At 33.5% G+C, this 23463-nt stretch overlaps 1 protein-coding gene and 1 long non-coding RNA gene across 2 annotated transcripts in view; both read right to left on the reverse strand.

Moving 5' to 3' along the window:
• Positions 1-4255: 4255 nt before the first annotated feature.
• LOC111058854 (WSCD family member AAEL009094) overlaps positions 4256-23463 on the reverse strand; it is a 78574-nt gene continuing 59366 nt past the window's right edge. Inside the window, exon 5 of the mRNA XM_039441228.1 lies at positions 4256-7347. Coding sequence (XP_039297162.1) covers positions 7019-7347 — 329 coding nt within the window. The 3' untranslated portion in view covers positions 4256-7018. The remainder of the gene's footprint in view (positions 7348-23463) is intronic.
• Positions 13743-17300, reverse strand: LOC120354309. The gene is made up of 3 exons (XR_005572937.1): positions 17171-17300; positions 16377-16490; positions 13743-13967 (listed from the first exon to the last, which is right to left on the reverse strand). It is a non-coding gene; the product is annotated as an uncharacterized LOC120354309 (long non-coding RNA).

Genomic DNA, 23463 nt, shown 5'->3' on the forward strand with positions numbered 1-23463 from the left:
AGCTTTATCTTCGAAATGAGTCATGAAGAGATTGGCTATGGCTGGAGAGAGGGATAATCCCATGGGGGCTCCTTCAATTTGTCTGTAGTATTGGTTGAAAACTGTGGGTGAAATATGTATTTTTCAGGCAGTGGCTTGTCAGGTCAATAATATTTATTTAGAAAAGTGTGCATTTTGATTCATGATGATTAGGGCTTGATCAACAGGGATGTTGGGGTACATGGAAATGGTGTCTAAACCTGCCACTATGTCCCCCGAGTTTAGGGTTATGTTTTTTATTTGGTTGATAAAATCATAGGAGTTTTTCACATATGATTGTGATCCTTCAATGACTGGCTGAATGAGGTTGGCTATGAGACGTTCAAGTTTGTGGGTGGGTGAGTTAATAGCACTCACAATTGGTCTGAGTGGTGTATCCAGCTTGTGTATTTTTGGAAGGCCATACATTTTCGGGCACCTACTAGATTTCTCTCTCGGAATTAATTTAAGTTGGGTATTTGGGTCGATGTCTGATTGTTTGATTTTTGACTTTGTAATTTTCTCAAGGTAGGTCGTGGGGTCTCGTTGAACCGGCTTTTAGGCTGCATCTTTAAGGATATTCTCTAGTTTTTCGTTATATATTGTTTTGTCCATAACTACTGTAGAGTTACCCTAGTCTGCTGGTAAGATTACTATGGAGGGATTTCTAAAAAGGGTTTTCAAGGCTGTGATTTCTTCTTTTGGTAAATTGGGCTTGGGTGGATTTGATTTATTCAGAATATGCAACATTTCTTGTCTGATTTCTTCTGCTTCAATGTGTTCCAAATCTTTCAAAACTTGGTTCAATAGAGGATATTATTTCCTCATGGGGTAAGGTTTTGGGGGGGATTGCAAAATTAAAACCTTTTTTCAGAACATTCTCTTCAACTTCGGATAATTTTTGGCTTGAAAGATTGTGTAAAACTCTCCTATTTGTGTTTTCGGTTGTCACTCTCCTAATCTTCCCGTGTGGGGATTCGCCAGTTACTTCCATCGGGCGCGTCCCCATTGGAATTGGGGGATGCTCACTGGCACTGCAGCCAGCAGTGTCAGGGGGTAGTGGCGAAATGAAATAGTCATCACAAAAAAAACTGGACTGGTGCTCCAGGTTGGGGGTTGGGCGTGAGGTCAGCAGCCTCACCCTGTAGAAAACCAACTCACGCTTGGAACACAAGCAATCAGCCTCGGATCAGGACAGGAATAACAGATAAAAGAAAAGGCCTTCAATCACACAAAAGAAACTGGAAACGGAAATTTGTTATAAAGATAGCATCCTGGAATGTGCAAACACTGATGAGGGCAGGTAAAATTATGGAAGTGTATAATGAGATGAAAAAATCTGATGTAGATATCCTAGCCCTGCAAGAAGTTAGATGGAAGGGATCAGGAAGAGTTGACAAAAAGGATTTTAGCTTGTACTACAGTGGGAACACAGAAAGGTCGGGTATGTATGGAACTGCATTCATGGTAAACGCCAAGTTAAGGAAAAGTTTGTTTGGTTTCGAACCCATATCTGATAGATTGTGCAAATTGAGGATCAAAGGTTGTTTCTGGAACACAACAATGCTTTCAGCTCATGCTCCAACTGAAGAAGCATCAGAAGAGGCCAAAGAATCCTTCTATGATCACTTAACGAATGTAGTCAGCAAGATTCCCAAGCATGACATGAAAGTATTGCTAGGAGACTTCAATGCTAAGATAGGAAAAGAGGTCTTCTTAGCGGAGGTAGCAGGAAAAAATACCCTCCACGAGGAATGCAATGAAATTGGTAGAATGCTTGCTGAACTGGCTGAGGAGCAGGCTCTTGTTATTGCCAGTACAAAATTCCAACATGAAAAGATTCACTTAGGCACATGGAAAATGCCGGGAACCGATATTGTGAACCAGATAGATCATGTTCTGGTCTCAATAAGACATGCTAGCTCCATAGAAGATGTCAGAGCAGCAAGGGGTCCAAATTGTGACTCGGATCACTTTATGGTGAGAGCAACAATGATCCAGAGATTATCAATGGCAGATGAAGGACCCAAGAAAAATAGGTTCAAATGGGATTTGGAGAAGCTAGCGAATACAGAAATTAGGCAACAATTCCAAAATACCATGAATAGGGAACTCGACAAAGCCTTATGTGAGATAGCACAGGAGGGGAGTGAAAATGATATTGAGAGATTGTGGGCCAGAACTAGGCAAGCAGTAACACAAGCAGCACAACAAACTATAGGAGAAAAAAGGAGTGGAAGAAGAATGGAATGGTATGACGAGGAATGTAAGGAAGCAGTACAAAAAAAGAATGAAGCAAGAGCATTAGTGTTACAGAGAGAAACCTGTCAAAACGTGGAAAAATATAGAGAAAAGAGAAGAATAGCCAACAAAATTATAAGAAGGGCGAATCGGAACATATGAAAAGTAAACTCAAGAACTTGGAGGAACTAAGTACGTTGAATGAGACAAGAAAGTTTTATAAAGCACAAAAGGTTGTCAGTGTAGGATTTCAATCCAAAGTCAAGGCATGCAAGGACAAAGACGGCAATGTGATAATAGAGGAAAATCAGATTACTGAGAGATGGGCTGAGTACTTCTGAACACTCTAGAACACTCTGTATACAGAAAACCAGCCCATACAAATAGATACCTCAATGCACTATCTCATCATCACCCCGCACATTCTTTCTCTGTAGTCAATAGTCTAATCTTTAAATCTCTCCATCTCACTGATGAAAAATGCAAAGAAGAGGAGATCAAGACAATCAAATGCATACTGAAGAGTAATGGTGACAATAGTAGTATGATTGAAAAATCTTTGAAAAAACAACTGACACCTTCAAAACCTGAGGAAAAACTCAAGGAAGAGAAAGCATTCGAAAAAAACCGACCCCTTCCATACATCAAGGGTAACACCGATTGTATTGGAAGAATACTGAAAAAAACATCAAATCAAACCAGTCTACAAACCTTTCCAAACTATTTCAAAATTTCTAAAGAAACCCGTTCAGAGATAAGAGCTAAAAAATCAAGGCGTTTACAGCATCCCCTGCCTGAATTCTGACAATATGTATGTAGGTCAAACAAATAGAAGTATATCAGCCAGGATAGAGGAACACAAACTTAGCATAAAAAACAAACAATCCACCTCAGCTCTATACAACCACGTAAAGAACACTGGGCACAAAATAAACTTTAAAAATTCTAAACAAATAGCCAAAATTCAAGATTTTCGGGTTAGGATTGTACGAGAGGCTTTGGAAATAGAGAAACAAGGTAGCCTTAACAAAAGGGATGACAGTACAAATATCTCTTCTCTTTGGAAAATCATTCTGAACACAACAAACACATAACAAAAGCCAGACACTTCTCCGGGAATTCCATTCACCCAGCAGCACCAGGCTAAACACGTGGAAGAAGGAGTGGGGAGGAGGTACTCCCTTCGACCACAAGGAAGAATTTCGAAGCACAGGCAGGAGTCAGTGTAAGATTACCTGCGCTCCGAAGATGTCATTTGAGATAATGATGAAACGTCAGAAAGTAAGTGTAACTGCTTATCGGATGTACCCGGTTGATAATTTACCATATTCATCCATCCGCGAATTTTTAAGAGTTAACATGTGTGTTCAGCATGCTTCTTGAACAGAAGACAGTTTAAAGTTTGTAATATAAATTGAAACAGGAGACACAAGAAATAAATAGATTTGAAACACTTAAAAACTTACATTAGAAACGGAAATTTTCGGATATATATATATATATATATATATATATATATATATATATATATATATATATATATATATATATATATATATATATATAATATAAATTAAAACAGGAGACACGATATAAATAGATTGAAAACACTTAAAAACTTACATTAGAAATGGGGGAAATTTTCGGAGACTGGGTCTCCTTTCTCAACCGAGCACAGACAGTCTGATATTACAAACTTTAAAGTGTCTTCTGTTATGTGCTATATATATATATATATATATATATATATATATATATATATATATATTATATATATAATTCAAGGCCATGCAACATTTTTTTATAATATAGGGTTACCGATGTAAACAGCTATTAATAAAGAAATCAGCCATTTTTTCTGATTAAGAAATATGGGTTAAAGTACACTCAAGACAAAATTTTCCACTTTTTAGGCAATGATGTAATAACATTGTAGGTAAGGCAATCCTTGTGTTATTTTTCTTCAATTTAGGTGATGAAATAGTTCAAAATGAGGTTAGTTTGCACGCATAATTTTGATACAATTTTATTTAGAATACATGTGTAAACTATAAATTTTGAATTTAGATTAATTAATCCAAATAATCTTTGTATTCCATACAGCTAATAGACTACTCATCTTCTCCAAAACAAAACTGAGACGTGTTTGTCTAGAACTTAATTTCAAATCCTACCCCTCGGGTAGGACAGTGTCAAGTTCTAGACAAGACGATTTTTGATGAATCCATGACTCGGAAAGAGGCGAGAATCCAATTCAAGCCCTGGACTTATAACTCCTCTACTCCGAAAGCGAAATTATAAACTACAGAGTCTATCGTGATCTCTATACTCCAGAGTTTGAATAAGTCCTAGACTAAGTATTTTCAGACTCAGAAAGCCAGAGTTTGAACTCTAGTACTTCGCTAAATCCCGTCTAAAAATATACATCGTTTACATATTGCACTTAAATTCATTATTATCTCAGTATAAACATCGTTTGCACTAACATTTGAATTGTTCATCACTAACATTGAAAGCTCAACTAGCCAAAAATCTGTTGTAAATTATTGTCACGAAAAAAAGCTTGAAATCGCCGCGGCCTGATGAGGATTGAGCTTTTCTACGTGACTAAACCATCTATATATATTTAACATTTCTCCTGTACACAATAATTGTTCAACGTGTGAGAAAAGATTCCCATATTATTAATCAATCTAGGTACTCCATAAATCACATTGTTCGATTAAACAAGGATAAAACTGTTACATTTTGAGAGTTTCTATGAATGTAATAGTTTTAGTCAACCCAATTTCACAATTCCATGCATGTTTATTTATATTATAATGAATTAGAATTTGAGTTTAAAAAATTAAACCTACAGTTTCCTTACAGAATATTGCTATTTGAAAATGAAAACCCTCATGAGATTGACCTGGAGCTCTCCAACTAGGAATACTACAATGAATAATTGATTTTGATACTGTAATCATTGTTGCTTACTAGAGAGTTTGGTAATAATATTATTGGTCAATGTTAAGTAGAAAAATGGTGTTCAAATTTAAACTGAATAGAATGTATGAATATTTTATAGCAATGTCATATTGATTCATATTCTGTTATTGTTATCATTCATATAATACGATTTATACTGTACTGAATGTACATAATATCACATGATGGGACTATTATTTCCTTTCCGAAAATTAATCTGTAAAGTCAATCATCAAGATTGATATCAAATTTAGATAGATAAACGGGAATATTTCAAGATGAATTTGTGAATATTCACATGAATTAACATGAAAAATATCTGATAGTTCATCCGGAGGACACTCACGGAGCAATATTCCAAACGACTTGTTATGAAGGCACTGTATACTCTGATAATAGAAATACAATCATCAAAGATCTTACATTGCCTGCATACAAATCCTAAAACTTTGCATGCATTTTGTTAATAATATTTTTAACAGTTAAGTGACTGTCAAACTTGAAGGTTTGGTCAAAGATTACACCTAGATCTCTAACAGTTTCACACACTTGCAAATTACAGTTTGCGATTGAATATCTGTTATCAATGACGGATAACATAGGCCTTCTTGAAAATGTGACCAGACCACACAACACTTCATGACGTTAACGTTCAGGCTCAATTTATTCTTGTATACCATTTGGGCAGACTGTTTAGATCGTCCTGAACACCTACTTTGTAATTAATATCTTTGATCTGCCTGAATATCTTATCGTCATCAGCACAAAGTAATTAATTGCATTTGCAAATTATCATTATTATCGTCTTCAGAGTATTTGATGGTATTATTATTATTATTTCACTTGCGTTCAATGAATATAATCATGCATTACATATACATATGCATTTTTTTGTTATTGATATCAATGACAAATATATAATTATGGCCACTAAATGAGAATCCAATACAACTGATTTCTTTCAGTATTCTCAAGCAGAGTTTACTTAGGTACCTAATTGATACTTACAGAATCAGAAACTTTTTCGTTTTTTGTGCTTATTCTGATTCAGTAGGCCTAAATCTTTTTGCACCATAATCTTCTCGGTAGTGTTAATCTTATAAATTATAAAATGATGAATTTCAATTAATTAAGATAAATATATGGTTATAATTTTTGAGTCAGATTTTAAAAATCATAGTAACTTACGGTATATAATACTAGTGGAGAATTCATCACTTTCAGTCAATGTGAAATGATTATAAAATTTCATAAGTTTTCTTGTACTTTGTACTTCGATGAATTAGAATATAAAAATTCATTTAAATTTACTGAATTAAATATCTGACCACAATTTTTGAGCCAAAATTTTCATATGTGAAACATTTGTCACTTTCAGTCAATATGATAAATTCATTAATTATATTGTACTTTGATGATTTACCATGTAATAAGTATAGCATTATAGCCCACCAATCAATTAATTCAAATATTTAAATATTTTAAAAAATTATTGTACTTAATTCAATAAACATAACAAATACCATATTAACAAGTATAAACATTTTTCAACTATATCCAAACACAAGAACAAATTTTAAAATAATTAGGCTATAGTTATTAAATAAGGATTAAATTAAATGTTACTCAGCCAATTCGTGGTTTTCTACCTACATGCTTTTGAGATTTTAAAAGGTGTTTTATCATGTGCCGAACATAGTCTATGGTAAGCTTCTATTAATAGATAGGATTTTTGTACAAATTTCAGCAAATTGCTAAATTAATAATACTACTGTCATTACATTGATTTTCATGATGTTTTGATGCGAGATTTGATTTCTTGTAGAACCTTTTCTTGCTCGATTTGGAGCATAATTTTCATGGAAGTGGTGTAGGGATCTAGGTTGAAGACACGCCTTTTACGCCTGTAGATGCCCTCTTGTCTTTCCAGAGCGCACTGTATTTGTTTCTCGTCAATCGGCAGTTGAATAAAGTCGATCAGTTTTCTCAGCGTTGTTTCGACGTCCTCTACCAGATTTTCATACAAAACAACGTGTGTTGGTCCATCAAAGTTTCTCACCCAGTCTAGATTCATGCTCTTCCATGATGATAGTTTCTCCATTACGAATTGGTGCCAATCTGGGAATGAAAATGAATATTTGTTTCAATGACATACACCAAGTCGATCACATGCATGACACATACATGAAGTGATTTCACTATATGTAGAAGATAATTTGGAGAAAATTGATTTCAATGTGCATGAAATTGAGTTTTCCATAATAGGCAAACTAATATGTTTATTGTCCCATGGGAGTTGCTGGTGTCCTAGCGGGTGCCTCCCTAGGTGGCGGATGGGGGGATGCCTCCTAGAAATAGGGGGTACCGGGGAAATCAAATACCCGGGGTGGACCAAAACCAGCAACAAAACTGCTGACTTGCAGATGGAGTTCAATGGATCTTCAAAGGCTAAGGTAATAAAACCCTAACAGAAAATTGGCTGCTGCCTTGTAGCTCGGCATTGGTTTGTCAAAGGCTAAGGAAGAATACCTGAAAAATTACCTGGCCCTCCACCCTTTAAAAATCACTTGTTACGAAACCTCAATAAATGCCTCGGAAAGTGGACTGGAAATTCGGAAAACAATTTTGGAAAAAGAACCTTTGACTTGATTATGGGAACGTGGAATGTTAGAAGTTTATAAAGAAGTGGAGCCTTGAAAGAGCTAACCCAATGCATGCAGCAGTAAATCATAGTCCGCAAAGTAGTAACCTATGAAAGTGAGATGTGGGCACTAACATGTAGGGCTGCAAACACTTTGGATCGCTGGGAGAGAAGAATGCTACGGAGAATATATGGAGCTGTATGTGAGGAAGGAGTTTGGCGAAAAAGGAATAATGATGAGTTGGCGCAGCTCTATAAGGAGCCACCCCTATCCATGTAGGTTGAAGCGCTTGCAATGGGCAGGGCATGTAGAGCGCATGCCAGACATGAGGATCCCCAAAAAAGTGTATGTAGGACAACCAGGTGGAAGGAAGCCAGTGGAGGAGGGAAAACCAAGGCTGAGATGGATGGATGGAGTCTCAAAGGGTGCAAGAGATATACTTCATGTGAGAAATTGGAGGGTAGAGGCAAGGGATCGAGATGGTTGGAGAAGCAGGATTGAGGAGATCATGGCTGGCTCGATTTGGGATATAGGGCCATCGAAGAAAAAAGAGAAAGAAAGAAATATGTCTATTGGAAGAGACTTATACTGTGAAATAATCTTAATGACAGTATATTATATTGCAGTTATATTATTGATACGGATTCTGAACTCGTTCGGATTCTGTTACTAGTTAAAGAAGGACACTTTTAGGTAAATTTGGGGCTACTTTGTCTCTTTGTCGTAATCAGACCTCCGTAGAGTGCAAATCGTAGCGAATAATTAGTGTAGAGTAGTATTAGTAGTGAAAGTGGAACAAGTGGTGTCAACACCAACAACCAGCAGTCTACTCAGCAGTTTATCACAGTGAAAACTACTCAACGTTTTTTTCTGAGTGAAAAGTGTGTCACCAAATTTTCCGTTTGAACATTGCTCTCTTTAAAAATAAGGTTCTGTTTCTTTAAAAAAACAATTATCAAACTATCAATAAACTATGGTGTTTTGGATCTATCAGCCTTAAGATGATCCATTCGCCAATGAATACGCCAACAAAACTACCACCATCCGCGCAGCTCGAATACTAGGAAGAGGAGGAAAAGGATGAAATGAATATGCCTCCCGAATTGCCACCGAAAAGTAAAAACGATAGCGGAATACGTTTTGAGGTACGTTCTCTTAAAAATATACAAGAGAAATTTCTAAAATGGGAAAGTGAGATTATCGTAAAAAAAGTATCCAGAGAGGACTATGATTAGTTTTCAAATGTGTGCAATGAACTTAACATCAGTATCGAAAGAATAGACGTCAAGCAAAATATGCAAGAAAACAACGCGGAAATGTTTGGAAAAATTCACACTCTGGAGCAGAGTGTGAATAAACTAGCAAGTGAAGTTGCAAAAAGCCACAACAAGCCGATCTCATCTGCTGAGGCCGTGCAACTGCCAAAGAAGAGGACCGCAACTTCTACATTATCGAGTGCCGCCTCCACTGCTGCAGCCAGGGAGTCTCCGCCTCGGACCAAGAAGCTGTCGCCCAAGGAGAATGTGATCATCCTGAAGCCAGCAAAAATAAATGGAACAAAGCGGAAAAATTCGAGTAACAATAAAGAAGAACATCACCCGTGAACAAAATTTGAACATTAAAAAAGCCGTTGATGTCCGTGGTGGGGGTGTGCTGTTAGTTCTTCACCCAAGGGCCAATAAAGAAAATGTTTTGGGTGATAAGGTCCTGCAACATCCAAACATAAAGGTAAGCGAGCCACAATCCAAATTGCCAAGAATAATTCTGTATCACGTCGCTGCAGATATAACTGCTGTTGAATTGGCAAACGATGTGTTTGAGAGAAATCTCGAGTCATCGTCATTGAGTAGGGAAAATTTCTTGAAAAACTTCAGGCCGATTTTTAGAATAGGACCGAAAAACAAAAACACCGTGCATTGGGTAGTGGAGTGCACTGGTGAATTAAGAAAAGAATTTATTAACAAATCGCGGATTGGTATTGTATGGAGGGTGTGCCGAGTTGGAGACTATGTTGCCGTCTTTCGTTGCTTCAAGTGCCAAAAAATTGGACATATCAGTAAGCATTTCACTCAAGCACAAAACACCTGTGCTCACTGTTCCACTACAGGACATGATGGTAAAGAGTGCCCTAATAGAGACAAAAAGCCCTCATGTTTAAATTGCCGCAATCATAAAAAAGCTTTCGATCACAAAGTAGGTTACAGAGAGTGCCCTTCCTATCAAAAAGCGTTACAACAAATAATTGATAGAACTGATAATGGAATCTGAAAGAAAAATATTTAATATACTGAAGATAAATGAGAATAATAGTGATAGTAAAATCAAGCAATCAACCCAACACAAAATGATTACTTTAAATTCCATCCTCAACAAAATTGATAGTTTCTACGTAACAACTAATACTGATAAAAGTAAGATAAGTCTAGTTTATAATTTTGGTGAGAGGGTTGATGTTATGATATATTTTACAAAAATAGGAAATAGTATTAAAACATCCAAAGGTCTCTCTCTGCTTAGAAATAAAAAATATTTCTCTCTTGAAGAATGGAATCACCTGAATGTGTTAGGGGATTCTAATTGTATAAGAGTTTTTTTTCTGATGAAAACATTCCTAATTCCATATTAAATGGGGTACTTACTGATCTTTTTAATAGAATAAATGATTGGAGTAAATTCAATTACCCTTTGATTATAGGAATTGATACTTTTAACAATCTGGGTAAAACTTATTTTGATATTCCTGCCACTGAACTCTTGAGTACTGTCATAGGAGCTAGATATTTGAAGTTTATTTTTTATTATCGAAATAATTGTGAAATAAATTTTCTTAATAGCTATCTGATAGTCCGGGAGTTGAGTACCCTGTAGGATTCTTTGAAGGTAATAATAAACGTGAAGCATTCATAAACTCTATGATTGAATTACGGACCCTATACTTCAAAACACTGACAACGAAAATGCAAAAATATTCTTCTTAGGATCACGCATAGAAACATGTCAATATCAGGTGATGAACTAATAAGCGTCCTGAATAACAATATGAACATCTATGATAATAATTTGAAAAGATTCCTATTCAAAACAAACTCTAAATACTGAATGGGATATTGCTTGGAGCAGGGTGGAAGTTACGTAGAATTTCTAGAGGATACTTTAAAATTCTCTACTAAAGAACGATATGTTTTAGTCACACGTAATACTACACTTATGCTGAATAGCGAATTAATAAAAACTATAAATAGAATAACTTTTCATGAGTGTAAACTTCCTAAAATAAAATGGTATGACGGTGTTCCAGGCTGTGGTAAATCTTACATTATAGTCTCGCATCATGAGCCTGGCAAGGATCTAGTACTCACTCAGACACGGGCAGGTATTAAAGCAATCCGTGAAACTGTCATTGAAAGGTATGGTTGAAAACATTGTAATCGTCTTAAGCTTGATTACAGGACAGTTGGCTCATATATAATAAATCATAATCAGAATAAAACATACGATAGAGTTTTTATTGATGAAGCTCTACTTATGCATGCGGGTTACATCGGTTTTATTGCTAACTTGAGTAAGGCCTCAGAAATAATTGTAGGTGGTGACGCAAACCAAATACCCTATATTGAGAGAAGTAATAATGCCACAAGATGGCATAAAATTTCAGAATTCTGCGAACCTTTTACAAAACAAACGGTAACTCGTAGATGTCCTATCGATGTTTGTTTTGTCCTTTCCACTGTCTATGAAAATATTACGACGCTTAATGAAAGAGCTATCTCAATTCTGCCTACTTACAGAAATGGGGAATACCATCTGATACAACCCGACACTTTGATATTAACATTCACCCAAGAGGAAAAACTTATGGGGCCATATGAATAAAGTTGAGCATTTGCTTATACTTCTAAAATATGGAGCATTTACTTCATTTTCTATGAATAAACGTGAGCAAAACCTTTTGCTCATGCTCATCGAAAAAATAGTTTGAGTATTTGTTCAAGAGTAAAAGCTTATACTCAAAACTGTATGAATAAACTAGAGCATTTGCTCAACTTTTGAAGCAAATGCTTCAAAAAAGGTGAGTCCAGTCTAGAGCAGCTTATCACCTTTTGCTCATAGTAAAATGGCTCAACTAATTCGTATGAGGAAGAGGAAACTATACCAGATACGATCACAACCAATAGTTGAGAACTATAAAACTCTTATTAGATTCAACCATGATATATATCACCATTATCCCTACAAAAGAATAAATACAAAAGATAGCCATCACAAAATAGGAGATAGGCATTTAAGAAGATGAGAGTGTGGACGATTATAAGAAGGCTATTGATATTAGAAGAATATGCTGAAGATTATTATAGAGATGACATTTTTTCACGCTATTATTTCAAAAATTCAAAATTCTAAACTCAACCAACCTAAAACTCTCTTCATAAATAAAAAACAGAGCAGACGACGCAAACACAAGCGGTGCACCCTATTTGCATATTTAGCGCTTCCGTGAGCTATAAAAACAAACTAAGGCTACAAAAGCAATCAGCTGATGAAAAATCTCTAAAATACGTGAGCATTTGCTCCAGAGTTCAGGAGCATAAGGTAAGAGTATAAGGTAAAGCTTATTCATATAAAAATGAGCAAATGCTTTTGCTTCTACCTTTTGCTCATGAGCAAAACCTTGTGCTCCATGCTCTTGCTCATGAGCATTTGCTCTGGTTTTATTCATATGGGCCATGGTGGGTGATACTATAAAGTGGAGAGAGGATGTTGCACTTCACACACAATCCATGAAGCACAAGCACTAACTCATAAAAATGTTATTCTAATCAGAATTAAGTACAAGGAGATAACAGCATGCCCCATGCGATTGTTGCTTTGTAGACACACTGAAACTTTCAGGTATTTAACAACCGGTCTAGTAGATGATGCTGTGGACAAACTAATTAAGAAACTCAAATTTATAGATAGTGAGGGGCTTGTTAAATGGAACAAGGAAAAGAGAAGTGGACCTGATGATATAAGTTATGAGTGACACTGAAGAAGTTCTGAATATTTTAGAAACAGAAAATGAAACAGACGTAATCGACGATTATTTGAACTATCACTTTCACGAGGACAGAAATAAAGATGCTGAGTGTTTCAATATTATGTCTATGAATATACGTAGTTTGAATGCTAATTTCGATTAGTTTATTTACTGCCTCAATGAATTGAAAACTGATATTCATATTATAAAATTAACGGAGGCCTGGTTGACTGCAGATATGCCGTTCATTTTAAACATTCCTGGATATACGGCAATAAATAAGTACACTAAACAGAATAAATGTGATGGATTATGCATGTACATAAAAGATTGTATTATATTCAATGAAGTTTCACTCGATATTACTGATGCCAATGTAGTTAGTGCTGACTTAAAAATTGATGATTTTATTGTGAAGGTGATTGGGGTTTATAGATCACCAAGTAATCAAAATATTGATAATTTTCTTAATAGTCTGAGTAATGAAATCAGTAAAATTCCTAATGGAATAAATGTATGTGTGGCGGGAGACATGAATATCAATACACATCAATAGGTAGCCATGGATATCAATACATAACCAGCTGTATTGATATCAATACAGATCAATAGCCATCTATAAGCAGCCTGTCTCCTTTATAGAAAAAATCCTCTTTTAAATCTAGGAGAGCAGATTAGGATGAAGATAACATTTGCAAGGATTATAATATTTCAACCCAGCTGCAACTGGCATCAGACAAGAGAGTATACCTGTTTAATTATCTATAATTAATATAAGTGAATTGGATTCAGTGGATAGATGTCTATTGATATATTGATGAAAAATTAAGGGATGTAAATAGTTAAGACATAAATAATGTGAGAAGTTTGTTTATTAAAATAACTCATATGCATGTCATTTATCTATTAAGAAAGGTCCTTATTGTGGTGCTCCAGAATACTTTAATCTCTTCCTGTTTAAAGTAGCAATTTTTTGAGCTACATACTGCACCTATGCTACTACATGTTACTGCACCTCAATTCAATCTCAATTTTTGTAGCATTCAGATTTTCCTCCAGGATCCGGTGTTTGAACATTTCTAGAACAAATAACAGTTCTAAGTATACAATCTTTACAAATTATAAAATAAGGATTTTATTTCCTGAATTAATCTGCTAGCAAATTTATTTAATAACCTAAAAATGTATTTAAATATGCATGACTCTCCCTCTCCTGAAAGGGAAGTCCAAGATAACACAAGAGCGTTTTTTTCACGTGAAAATTATGTCCTCACAGTTTTACATTATAACGTCATATTCTGGTGGAAAAGTCGAAAAAATCACATTTTTTCACGTGAAAAAAAGTGTAAATGTTCCAACTTTTCACGTGAAAAGTACGTGAAACTGAAACTTGAAAATAACGGTTTTTTTGTTTCTACATTTTCACGTTATACCTACTGAACTCTCAGAAAAGAACATGAATAAAACGGTTTTTTCTACATTTCTTGTCCCACATTTGGTCATTTCTTTCACATGAAAATTTCCAAAAATTCACATGAAAATAACGTTTTTAAAATACATTTTTACAATATTTTATTGTGAAAAGATGGAGAAGGATTACCTTAATTATTCTGAATAAATAAACTTTTCAATTCTTTATTTTTACATTAAAAAACTATAAATCTTATAAAACTTTTGAATAACCACAATATAATGTGAAGTGAATTCTCTACCCTAAATTTACAATAATTTTACACAAAACTGAATAAAAATTAAATTCAACCATAAAGTCCTATTCAGACGAATGGATTTTTCCTAGTAAGTAGTCAATGTTAGTAGACAGACTAACTCTGTCTACTAACTTTGGTAAGTAGTGATATATGCAATCTAACAGCTGGACACTATAATTACAAAAAGAAAGCTCATTTTCATTTGTAATCATTCAACAGCTGACAAATTTCAAAAATGTTTCATGTAAGCTTCTTTTTTCAGCTGTTGGACTTTGTATCAGCCATTTGCTTGTATTAGCTTTGCATCACCAATGGGAGAAAACCATAAATGTCTGGATGGCCAATAGGGAGATTTTTGCTTTGATAAAATGGTGAAACAACAATAATTTATTTATATTAAAATTGAATTTATTTTCAAAACATCACAGTCTTCAACCCTTCAATAAGTTGGAGACTGTTGTAGATATAATACTGTAACTTTCAGGATAAGTTATTGGTCGAATACTCCACCTTTTGACATACAACTGAATTTCAACTCCTCATAAGGGGGTGACTTGGGAGTTGTAAATCAAAGATTTTGAATGTAAATACCCATTGTGTATTATCTTAAAAGCCTTCTCAAAACGAGAAAGATGAAATCAATAATTGAAAACAATTGATTGGTATTTATTTTATCATTGATATAACCGATTTGATTGTTTTGCCTTTCTGGTTTATGCTTTTTTTCATTCTCTCTTCTGAGAATTTCTGGAATCCCTGCCACTGCGGTCTTCAAAAAAATATTGTTTTTTCTTCTTTATTTATTCTTTTAATCAATCAAGGTATTAAGTATACTTATTCCTACATACATTTTCCTAAATACTCATTCTTAAATATACATCAGCACAATATATTATCTATTTTATAATCAGAATATTAATAATACATCAATAATATAAGAGTATTCTCTATTATTTACTTCTATGAGCAGATTAAGCTTATTATGTATAAAGTGGAACTCCCCCCCTACACACAGATGGATAGTCTAGTAGGGGGATTCCAAAATATGTTGTATATTGTATTTCTTATTCGTGTATTATGTTTTTTGGAAATAAACTGAATTGAATTGAATTGAATTGAATAAAAATCTTCTATGATACTTTTATCCAAAATGGCGGCTGATTGAAGTTTTGGTTTTTAAAGAAATAATTGATAAAATTCAATCAGCCGCCATTTTGGAAAAAAGTATCATTGATTTTTATTGTCATCCTTCTAGTTTTAAAAAGGCCTTTATAATGATGTATCACACAATGGGTGTTTACATTAAAAATATTTGAGTTATAACCCCTCATTTCTTTACAAACTGTAACTTCAATCAGCCACCGTTTTGGATTCAAGTTTCATAGTACATTTTAATTGATGTTATGTTTCTTGTTTTAAAAAGCCCTTTAAAATAATGTACCACACAAAAGGCGTTTACATTAAAATTTTCCAGTTGAAACTATTGAGTCACCATATTATACATTCTGAACCTAGTCAACCCCTTATGAAGGGGTTGAAATTCAGTTATACCGTACGTCAAGAGTTAGAGTATTTGACCAGTAACATATCCTGGAAGCTACAGTATTATATCAACAACAGTCTCTAATTTATTGAAAGGTTCCCTTACATATGACTCACCCGGTATGATTACTAACTTATAATGATTAGCCCAAGCCTAGAACTCATGTGGACATCACCCATAGAAAAAAATTGTTTGACTTTATATTCTGTTTTAAATTAATCAAAATTGAGACTTACTAAGATTTCTCTTTGCTGGTAAACCGAGTTTTTGGAGACTTCAGCCAGTATTTGATTACCGTACTGCTTCTATGTATTTTTCTTTTGTGTTGGAAAATTTCATCACCACAGCTCCTATCAGAGATGAAACAAAAGTTTACTTACAATTAAACATATTTCAAATAATATTATTTGACTAGAAAATTGGAAAAACACAAATGTTGCAAACACACAGTCTCACTCTTTCTTATTATATAAAATATATATTGCTAAAATGAGAGGACTACACCGATAGTTTTTCTAAATTGGAATAAGATATGAAGCTGTTAATATAAATAAATGAATCAATTGCTTGCTGGAAAAAGTTTAAATAAAGCCTGATGCCGGTCCAGAAAACAACTGAATAAATTTTAATCTATCAATCCACAGTCATATATTATTGATATTAAGTTCATTATAATAACATGAGTGTAGATTAGTTTGTGGTAACTTCAATTACTTAGGCTAGGCTAAATAAAAAGTTTTGTTACACATTTAAATTTATATGTACCAGCATATAACCCTGGAATGTGTCTGCCTAGAATAATAATCATCTTATTTCCAGCAATGATACATTCAAGAGCCTTTTCTCTTATTATTATTAAGTTATGCCTTAAATAATATGGTATCCAGTGTTGTGTTATAAGGTTATGTTATGCGTGGCCTATAATAGTCTTTCGAAAAGATTATCATTTAATATATAAGTATTTAGACCTATAATAAATTTTTTCTTTCATTTTACAGTACATCAATAAAAACAAAATCACTCGACTTACCTATTATTTCCTGGATAAAATCACAAAAATTACAGACTACGAAACTCATTCGAAAAACCGTTGGTACTTTTCAAAATTTATTGTGCTTGTGCTTGTGTACAAGATCATTCTATCGATAGACCCAAAATGTCAATATAATATTATCAATACATCGATAAATAATAATTATCAACTATTAATAATTACATATTCTCAAATGTCATCTACATCTTTGTTTGGGAATGCATTATTCAAATTACATGGTTTAAATAAGTAAAAGTAGAATACAATCCTGATTTCTACATTTTTGAATGCAATAAAATCAGTTTTCCCCGGGAAAAAGTTAGAATTAGTTTGATATATCGATTGTTAAGACTTTGATATTTCCATTTCACAGTATCAATAATTATTATTGATAATATATCAATATTTTCATTTGATACCATAGTAATGGTGGCAATTTCAAAATTATTGACAATGTTACTGTTATTAAAATATTTGATATTAATTTCAGGTGGAGATTATTGATTTTTTATGGCGGGACATTTGTGCTTGACACTGAAATGATGTTGGAAACAATAAAATAGTAGGTTGTTATTATTTGAATTGAAACCCCAAAAATCATTTCAAAGTCTGTGTGAGTAATTCCGGATACTGCATGATTTTCCTCATAAACTGTGATCTAATTTGAAAAAGTGTTATAAATTTTCCAATTTTAAATGGAATCATTTCAATCATTTCTAGGACAAGGTTGATAATATGAACAGAAACGTCCATGAATTTTTTCAGAATTTTGCATGATGAACCAAAATTTTCTTAAAATTTTAAACGTCAGTAGCACGTTAACGGCACAGGATTTTCACATAGGACAAAAAGTGTTGGAAATTAACTTCTACACCCGAATCAGTCATCAAAAATACATTGTTCCGAGAAAACTGAAAATCTGCCAAAAATATTACAAAGTTTTTAACTGCATTTAAAATTACCGCAAAAGGTCTATATATTGTTAACGGTGCCCTGTAGACAATTTTTGCAAGAGACAAAAAGTGCTAGAAATTCACTTCTACACTCGAATCAGTCATCAAAAATACATTGTTCCGGGAAAATTGAAAATCTGCCAAAATTATTCAGTTTTAAACTGCATTTAAAATTACCACAATAAAAGGACTCCTATTGATATAACTAAACTTGTAGTGATATCAATATAAGTTCATTGACTGTATTTACCGTGATTTCTATTGGTATCCATGGATTTCTATTGATATCCATGAGCTTCTATTGATATCACTAAACGTGCAGTGATATCAATATAAGTTCATTGACTGTATTTACCGTGATTTCTATTGGTATCCATGAACTTCTATTGATATCACTAAACTTTTAGTGATATCAATATAAGTTCATTGACTGTATTTACCGTGATTTCTATTGGTATCCATGGATTTCTATTGATATCCATGAGCACTTATTGATATCCATGAGCATATATTGATATCAATAGAGTTTTTCTATCGATTTCTATGGATCTCTTCCACTAGGGCTACTATAAAGGGAAAATTGAAAATTGTAATAACAATGAAGTTGTGGAAGTACATAAACGAAGTTATAGGTGAGGACAGTATCAAGGACAAGAGTACTGAACTTGATGCTCACTCCCTCAACAATTATTCCACAAATGTGGGTAAATTACAAGCTCAAACTATCAATATCCCTGATAATACTGGTGATCGATTTCCTGCAATAAAGATTGATAACACGTTTTTATGAGACCAAAGTGCCCAGTTGAAGTTGAGGCAACTATTAAGAATCTAAAGAACAACTGCAGTTCTGGTATTGATAGTCTAGGTAATATTACGCTGAAGAAAATAGCCAATTTTATATCTCAACCTCTCGCTTTCATTTTTAATAGATACTTTGAGAACGGATATTTTCCCGAGCACCTTGAATCAGCCAAAATAAAACCTCTATTCAAACAAGGTGACCCGACTAATTCCTGTAATTATAGACCGATTAGTCTTATCAGCAACCTTGCTAAAATAATGGAGAAACTAATAAAGTCAAGAGTTGTTCATTTCTTGAATCTTAACAAAATAATCAACAAGAACCAATTCGGTTTCTAAAATGGTAAAAGTACATCTGACGCTCTAATAAAATTCATCAATACTTTATCTGATAAAATATACTCCAATAAGAAAACTATTGCAGTCTTCCTGGATATACGCAAAGCTTTTGATACAATACCTCATAATACTTTGTTCAATAAACTGGAGTCCTATGGTTTCAGAGGAGTCTCGCTTAAATTTTTCCAAATCTATCTGAGTAATAGAACCCAGTCCCTAACCATAAATGATCAATCTAGTGTAAATAGCTTAACTTCTTATGGTCTTCCTCAAGGTACTGTACTTTCTCCCATCCTTTTCATACTCTATGTAAATGACTTTTTAAATTCAAGACTGCTAAACTCAACTGTGATATCCTTTGCAGATGATACTGGAGCTATTTTTCACGGTAATTCATGGAATGAAGTTCATACCATAGCTGAAAATAATATGCTTTTAATTAAGAAGTGGTTAGATAAGAATACCTTAAGTTTAAATATTGAAAAAACTAATTACATAACTTTTTCTGCAAATAGAGTAGGGCAGCCTAACGAGAATCAAGATTTGAGACTCCATTCTCAGTGCAATTTAAACTTGGGTAATTGTGATTGTCCCACCATTAAAAAAGTCAATAATACTAAGTACTTGGGAATCATAATTAATGAAAACCTTAAATGGGATGTTCATATTAAATATATATGTAGGAAAATTAGATATTTATCTTTTAAATTTTACCAAGTTAACAGAATTCTTAATAAGAACCACCTGAAAATGATGTATCATGCTCTAGTCAAGTCAATTCTGCAGTTTGGCATAGTTGTTTGGGGAGGCTGTTTCAACTGTCATATTGCTGAATTATTTGTAGCACAAAAACTGATAATTAAAACCATATTAAGCAAACCCAGGCTCTATCCAACGGATATGGTTTTTAGTGATTTGAGGTCATGACTATATGTCAATTATACATAAAAACCGTAATTGAGTACTTAATAAAATATAGATCCGATTTTCCTCTCACAATAAACTCTACACTTAATTATTATAATCTAAGGGCCACTGCAAACAAATATGTAACCTATAACACTAATATTTGAATGTATAAGTAGGCAGTTAATTTACATAGGTACTAGAATAATAAACCTCATTCCAAATCACTTCCTCATGGATCAGCGGAAAAATTAAACTGGATATAAAAAACTGGACATACAGTAATTTCTTCTTCCATTTAGATATATGACTCGAGATTTCTGCTCCAGCATTGTTTTTTCATTAGTTTTTTTCATTTTTCAATGGACTCGCCTTCATTTTGAGTACCTATTCCTCTGTTTCCTTCCTTCCCCCCATTTCTCCCTTCCCTATTTTCCTCATTACTTCTCTTCTCTTCTTTGCCTGCCTATCACATGGGAAACCATAGTTGGCTAGGTATCTTCCTCTCTTTTTTTTCTCTTCTCCAACACACCCAACCACAAAGCCCATAGTTTTTTATATTTGTAACATTTTATTGTGTTTTATTTGTTTCGTAATTCTTTGTAATTTTGTTTTGTCTTGTTATGTGTGTTTTTAATAAATTGAAATTGGATTGAAAAAGTATAAGAATTATAATATTATGCAGGATATGATGCAAATACAATGCAAAATATGATAAATTTTATGTATTTTATCTAATAAAACAGAATATTCACCTTGCTTGGAATTGATACTTTCTGGATATTTATTTTTTGCAGATTCTGCAGCTGCAGCCAATATGCCTCATCCTCAACGCTAAAAAAGACCATCTTATTCTCATCTATATCATAATCTACTAAATTTGAGAAGCAAAAATATTAGTACCATAAGCAATGCAAGGCAAAGATTCTGAAGTGAAAGAAGTCAGCTGTTAGAGTATAATGCAATCACTGATTGTCAAAGATGTGCTGATTTCAATCTATAAGTAGTTGAATGTTGAATTTCATATGATCTTGAATCATAGATTCAATATCTTTTGAGATGACTGTGTGAGTTGGTGAGTACCTACTAAGTCCGCTTCTATTATCAAACTTTTTATAGTTTTGTTGATAGTAATACCATCGCCTACTAGTTCTACATGGCCAGAACATACAGCCGATCAGCTGTTCAAAAGCGTACACTTCAACCCGTGTTTACATTGAAATCCCTATGTCGAATAGAATTTTTCATGAATAAACGTTAATAATTCAACTGATAACTACTTTTTCGAATAAAGGGTTGTTATTTTATTTTACCAATACAATTTTTATCCTTCATAATGAATTTCAAGGGTAGTAATCATTGAGTTCTCTTGATATTCTTAGTTATTGGTTAACCAATTTGTAGGTTACCCTTGTTTTAAATTAGCTTTTTCAAATTCAAACACGTATTTCAATTATTGTCAAAAAATATAGTGTAAAGTTGAGTTGCTTGAGCTTTGAATTAGGCCTACCTATTGTTTTTTCAATTTTGATTACAGTATTGCTCAATTTCTACGAGAGGAATTACAACCACGGCTTTTGTAGTATGCTAATATTTATAGCTTTATTAGATTTAAAAAATTTTTAGATTAACCATAATTTTTTTGAAAAGGTAAATTGGTAGGCTATTACTCATTTTATTATAAGTCACTATTGGAATAAGAATTCTTCTCAAATCATAACAAGAATGGCTTGAAATAGAAAACTTTTGCAGTGTAGGTTATCTTTAGTACCTATTTGAGAATATACATAAACAAAATATACATACATATAAATATACATAACAGAACATACAGAATGGTATTTCTAACAATATTATTATAAACAAAAATATGTGATCAATGATTATACTGCTAGCTTACTCAGTAAAGGATTTCAATATTCAGCCTGATCCAGTAACTTATATAAATCATTTTTATCTAATCTGTTCCTACTCTTAACAAAGAGAGTTTGACACAATTTGTAAAAATTTGACAATTCCCAGATCCAAGACCGTGAGCAATACATCTTACTCATGGGAAGTAAGTACTGGTAAGTAAAGTGTTCATTATGGGTTATGGCTGATCGATACAGAGTAAATAATAATTTATTGTTGCAGAGTGAGATATCAGAGTTTTTTTATTTATATCATATGTAAGACCATGTCATATCATGAAAAATCTATGTATATTCTTCAATAGTGCTAATGAACCAATGATATGTCTATTGACGCTCTGGTAGGATACTACTTGAAAGATTTATTCTTGGTCACAACAGTAATAATTTGAATAATATCCTGATACATGAGAATAAGGGTATGATCACATTGAATGAGTATGTGCAAATCTACGTCGAATCATGCATGACCCGAAAAACAAAATTTGAAAAAGCTATTGAAACACGTTGTTCACACTGAACGCAACCAAGTGCACGCTTACAGTGTGAGTGTTCGTTTTGCTCTTTTCAGATATTGTATGTTTCTCGTCTGCACGCTTGCTTATGCATAATTAAGCGCACTCTTGCACAAATTTTATCAATATTTATGATGGTCTCTTCTAACATACAAAGGCTAGAGTCCCCCCCCCCCCAGCTGAGTTAAGATTATCTGCTAAATGGCAGGGGTATCATTATAGCGCAATATTAATAACCCAATTCAGTGTTGCTATAAATTAGTCATTTCATTCCTTGAACTGTTATTTCATATTCTAAAAATTTGTATAAAATTTGAACATTTTCTGCTCATTTGGTTTTGAAAATCCTGATAAAACACAGATAAACACTGGAAACGCCAATTTCTAGCACACCTTCTAAGCCCTTTTGATAGCCTACATAACTAATGCACCTCAATTTTCTCTTGAATTTTTAAAAAGCTAAGAAAACGCTGGTAAGAGCAGAAAAATATTCTGGGGCTACTATATTCCTGTATGCGCCTATTCTGGGCGATATAGAAGTCAATAAGGTTTAGTTATTTTGAATTTCTAGACCCTATAACTGAACTTGTATTCAACATTTTTCTGTCAATTCTTGAAAAGCGCATACCGTATTGGTCGTCTTTGAAATTTTTTTCAATTACGGTCTCAGTCACTACACCTCCGAGTTTACGGAGGTAGTGTCTTAGTGCGCCTGTAGAAAATTGAACATCAACTATATTTCATTTTGATAACTTTAAAGTGAAAAAACACTCACATTCTTTTGGTGTGGCGACGACCGTTTCGAGTTTCTGTTTGGCTTGAGAATGTACAACACCAGCACAAACGGTTGTCGTTACACC

Source organism: Nilaparvata lugens, chromosome X (genome assembly GCF_014356525.2).
Source record: "Nilaparvata lugens isolate BPH chromosome X, ASM1435652v1, whole genome shotgun sequence".
Lineage (NCBI taxonomy): Eukaryota > Metazoa > Arthropoda > Insecta > Hemiptera > Delphacidae > Nilaparvata > Nilaparvata lugens.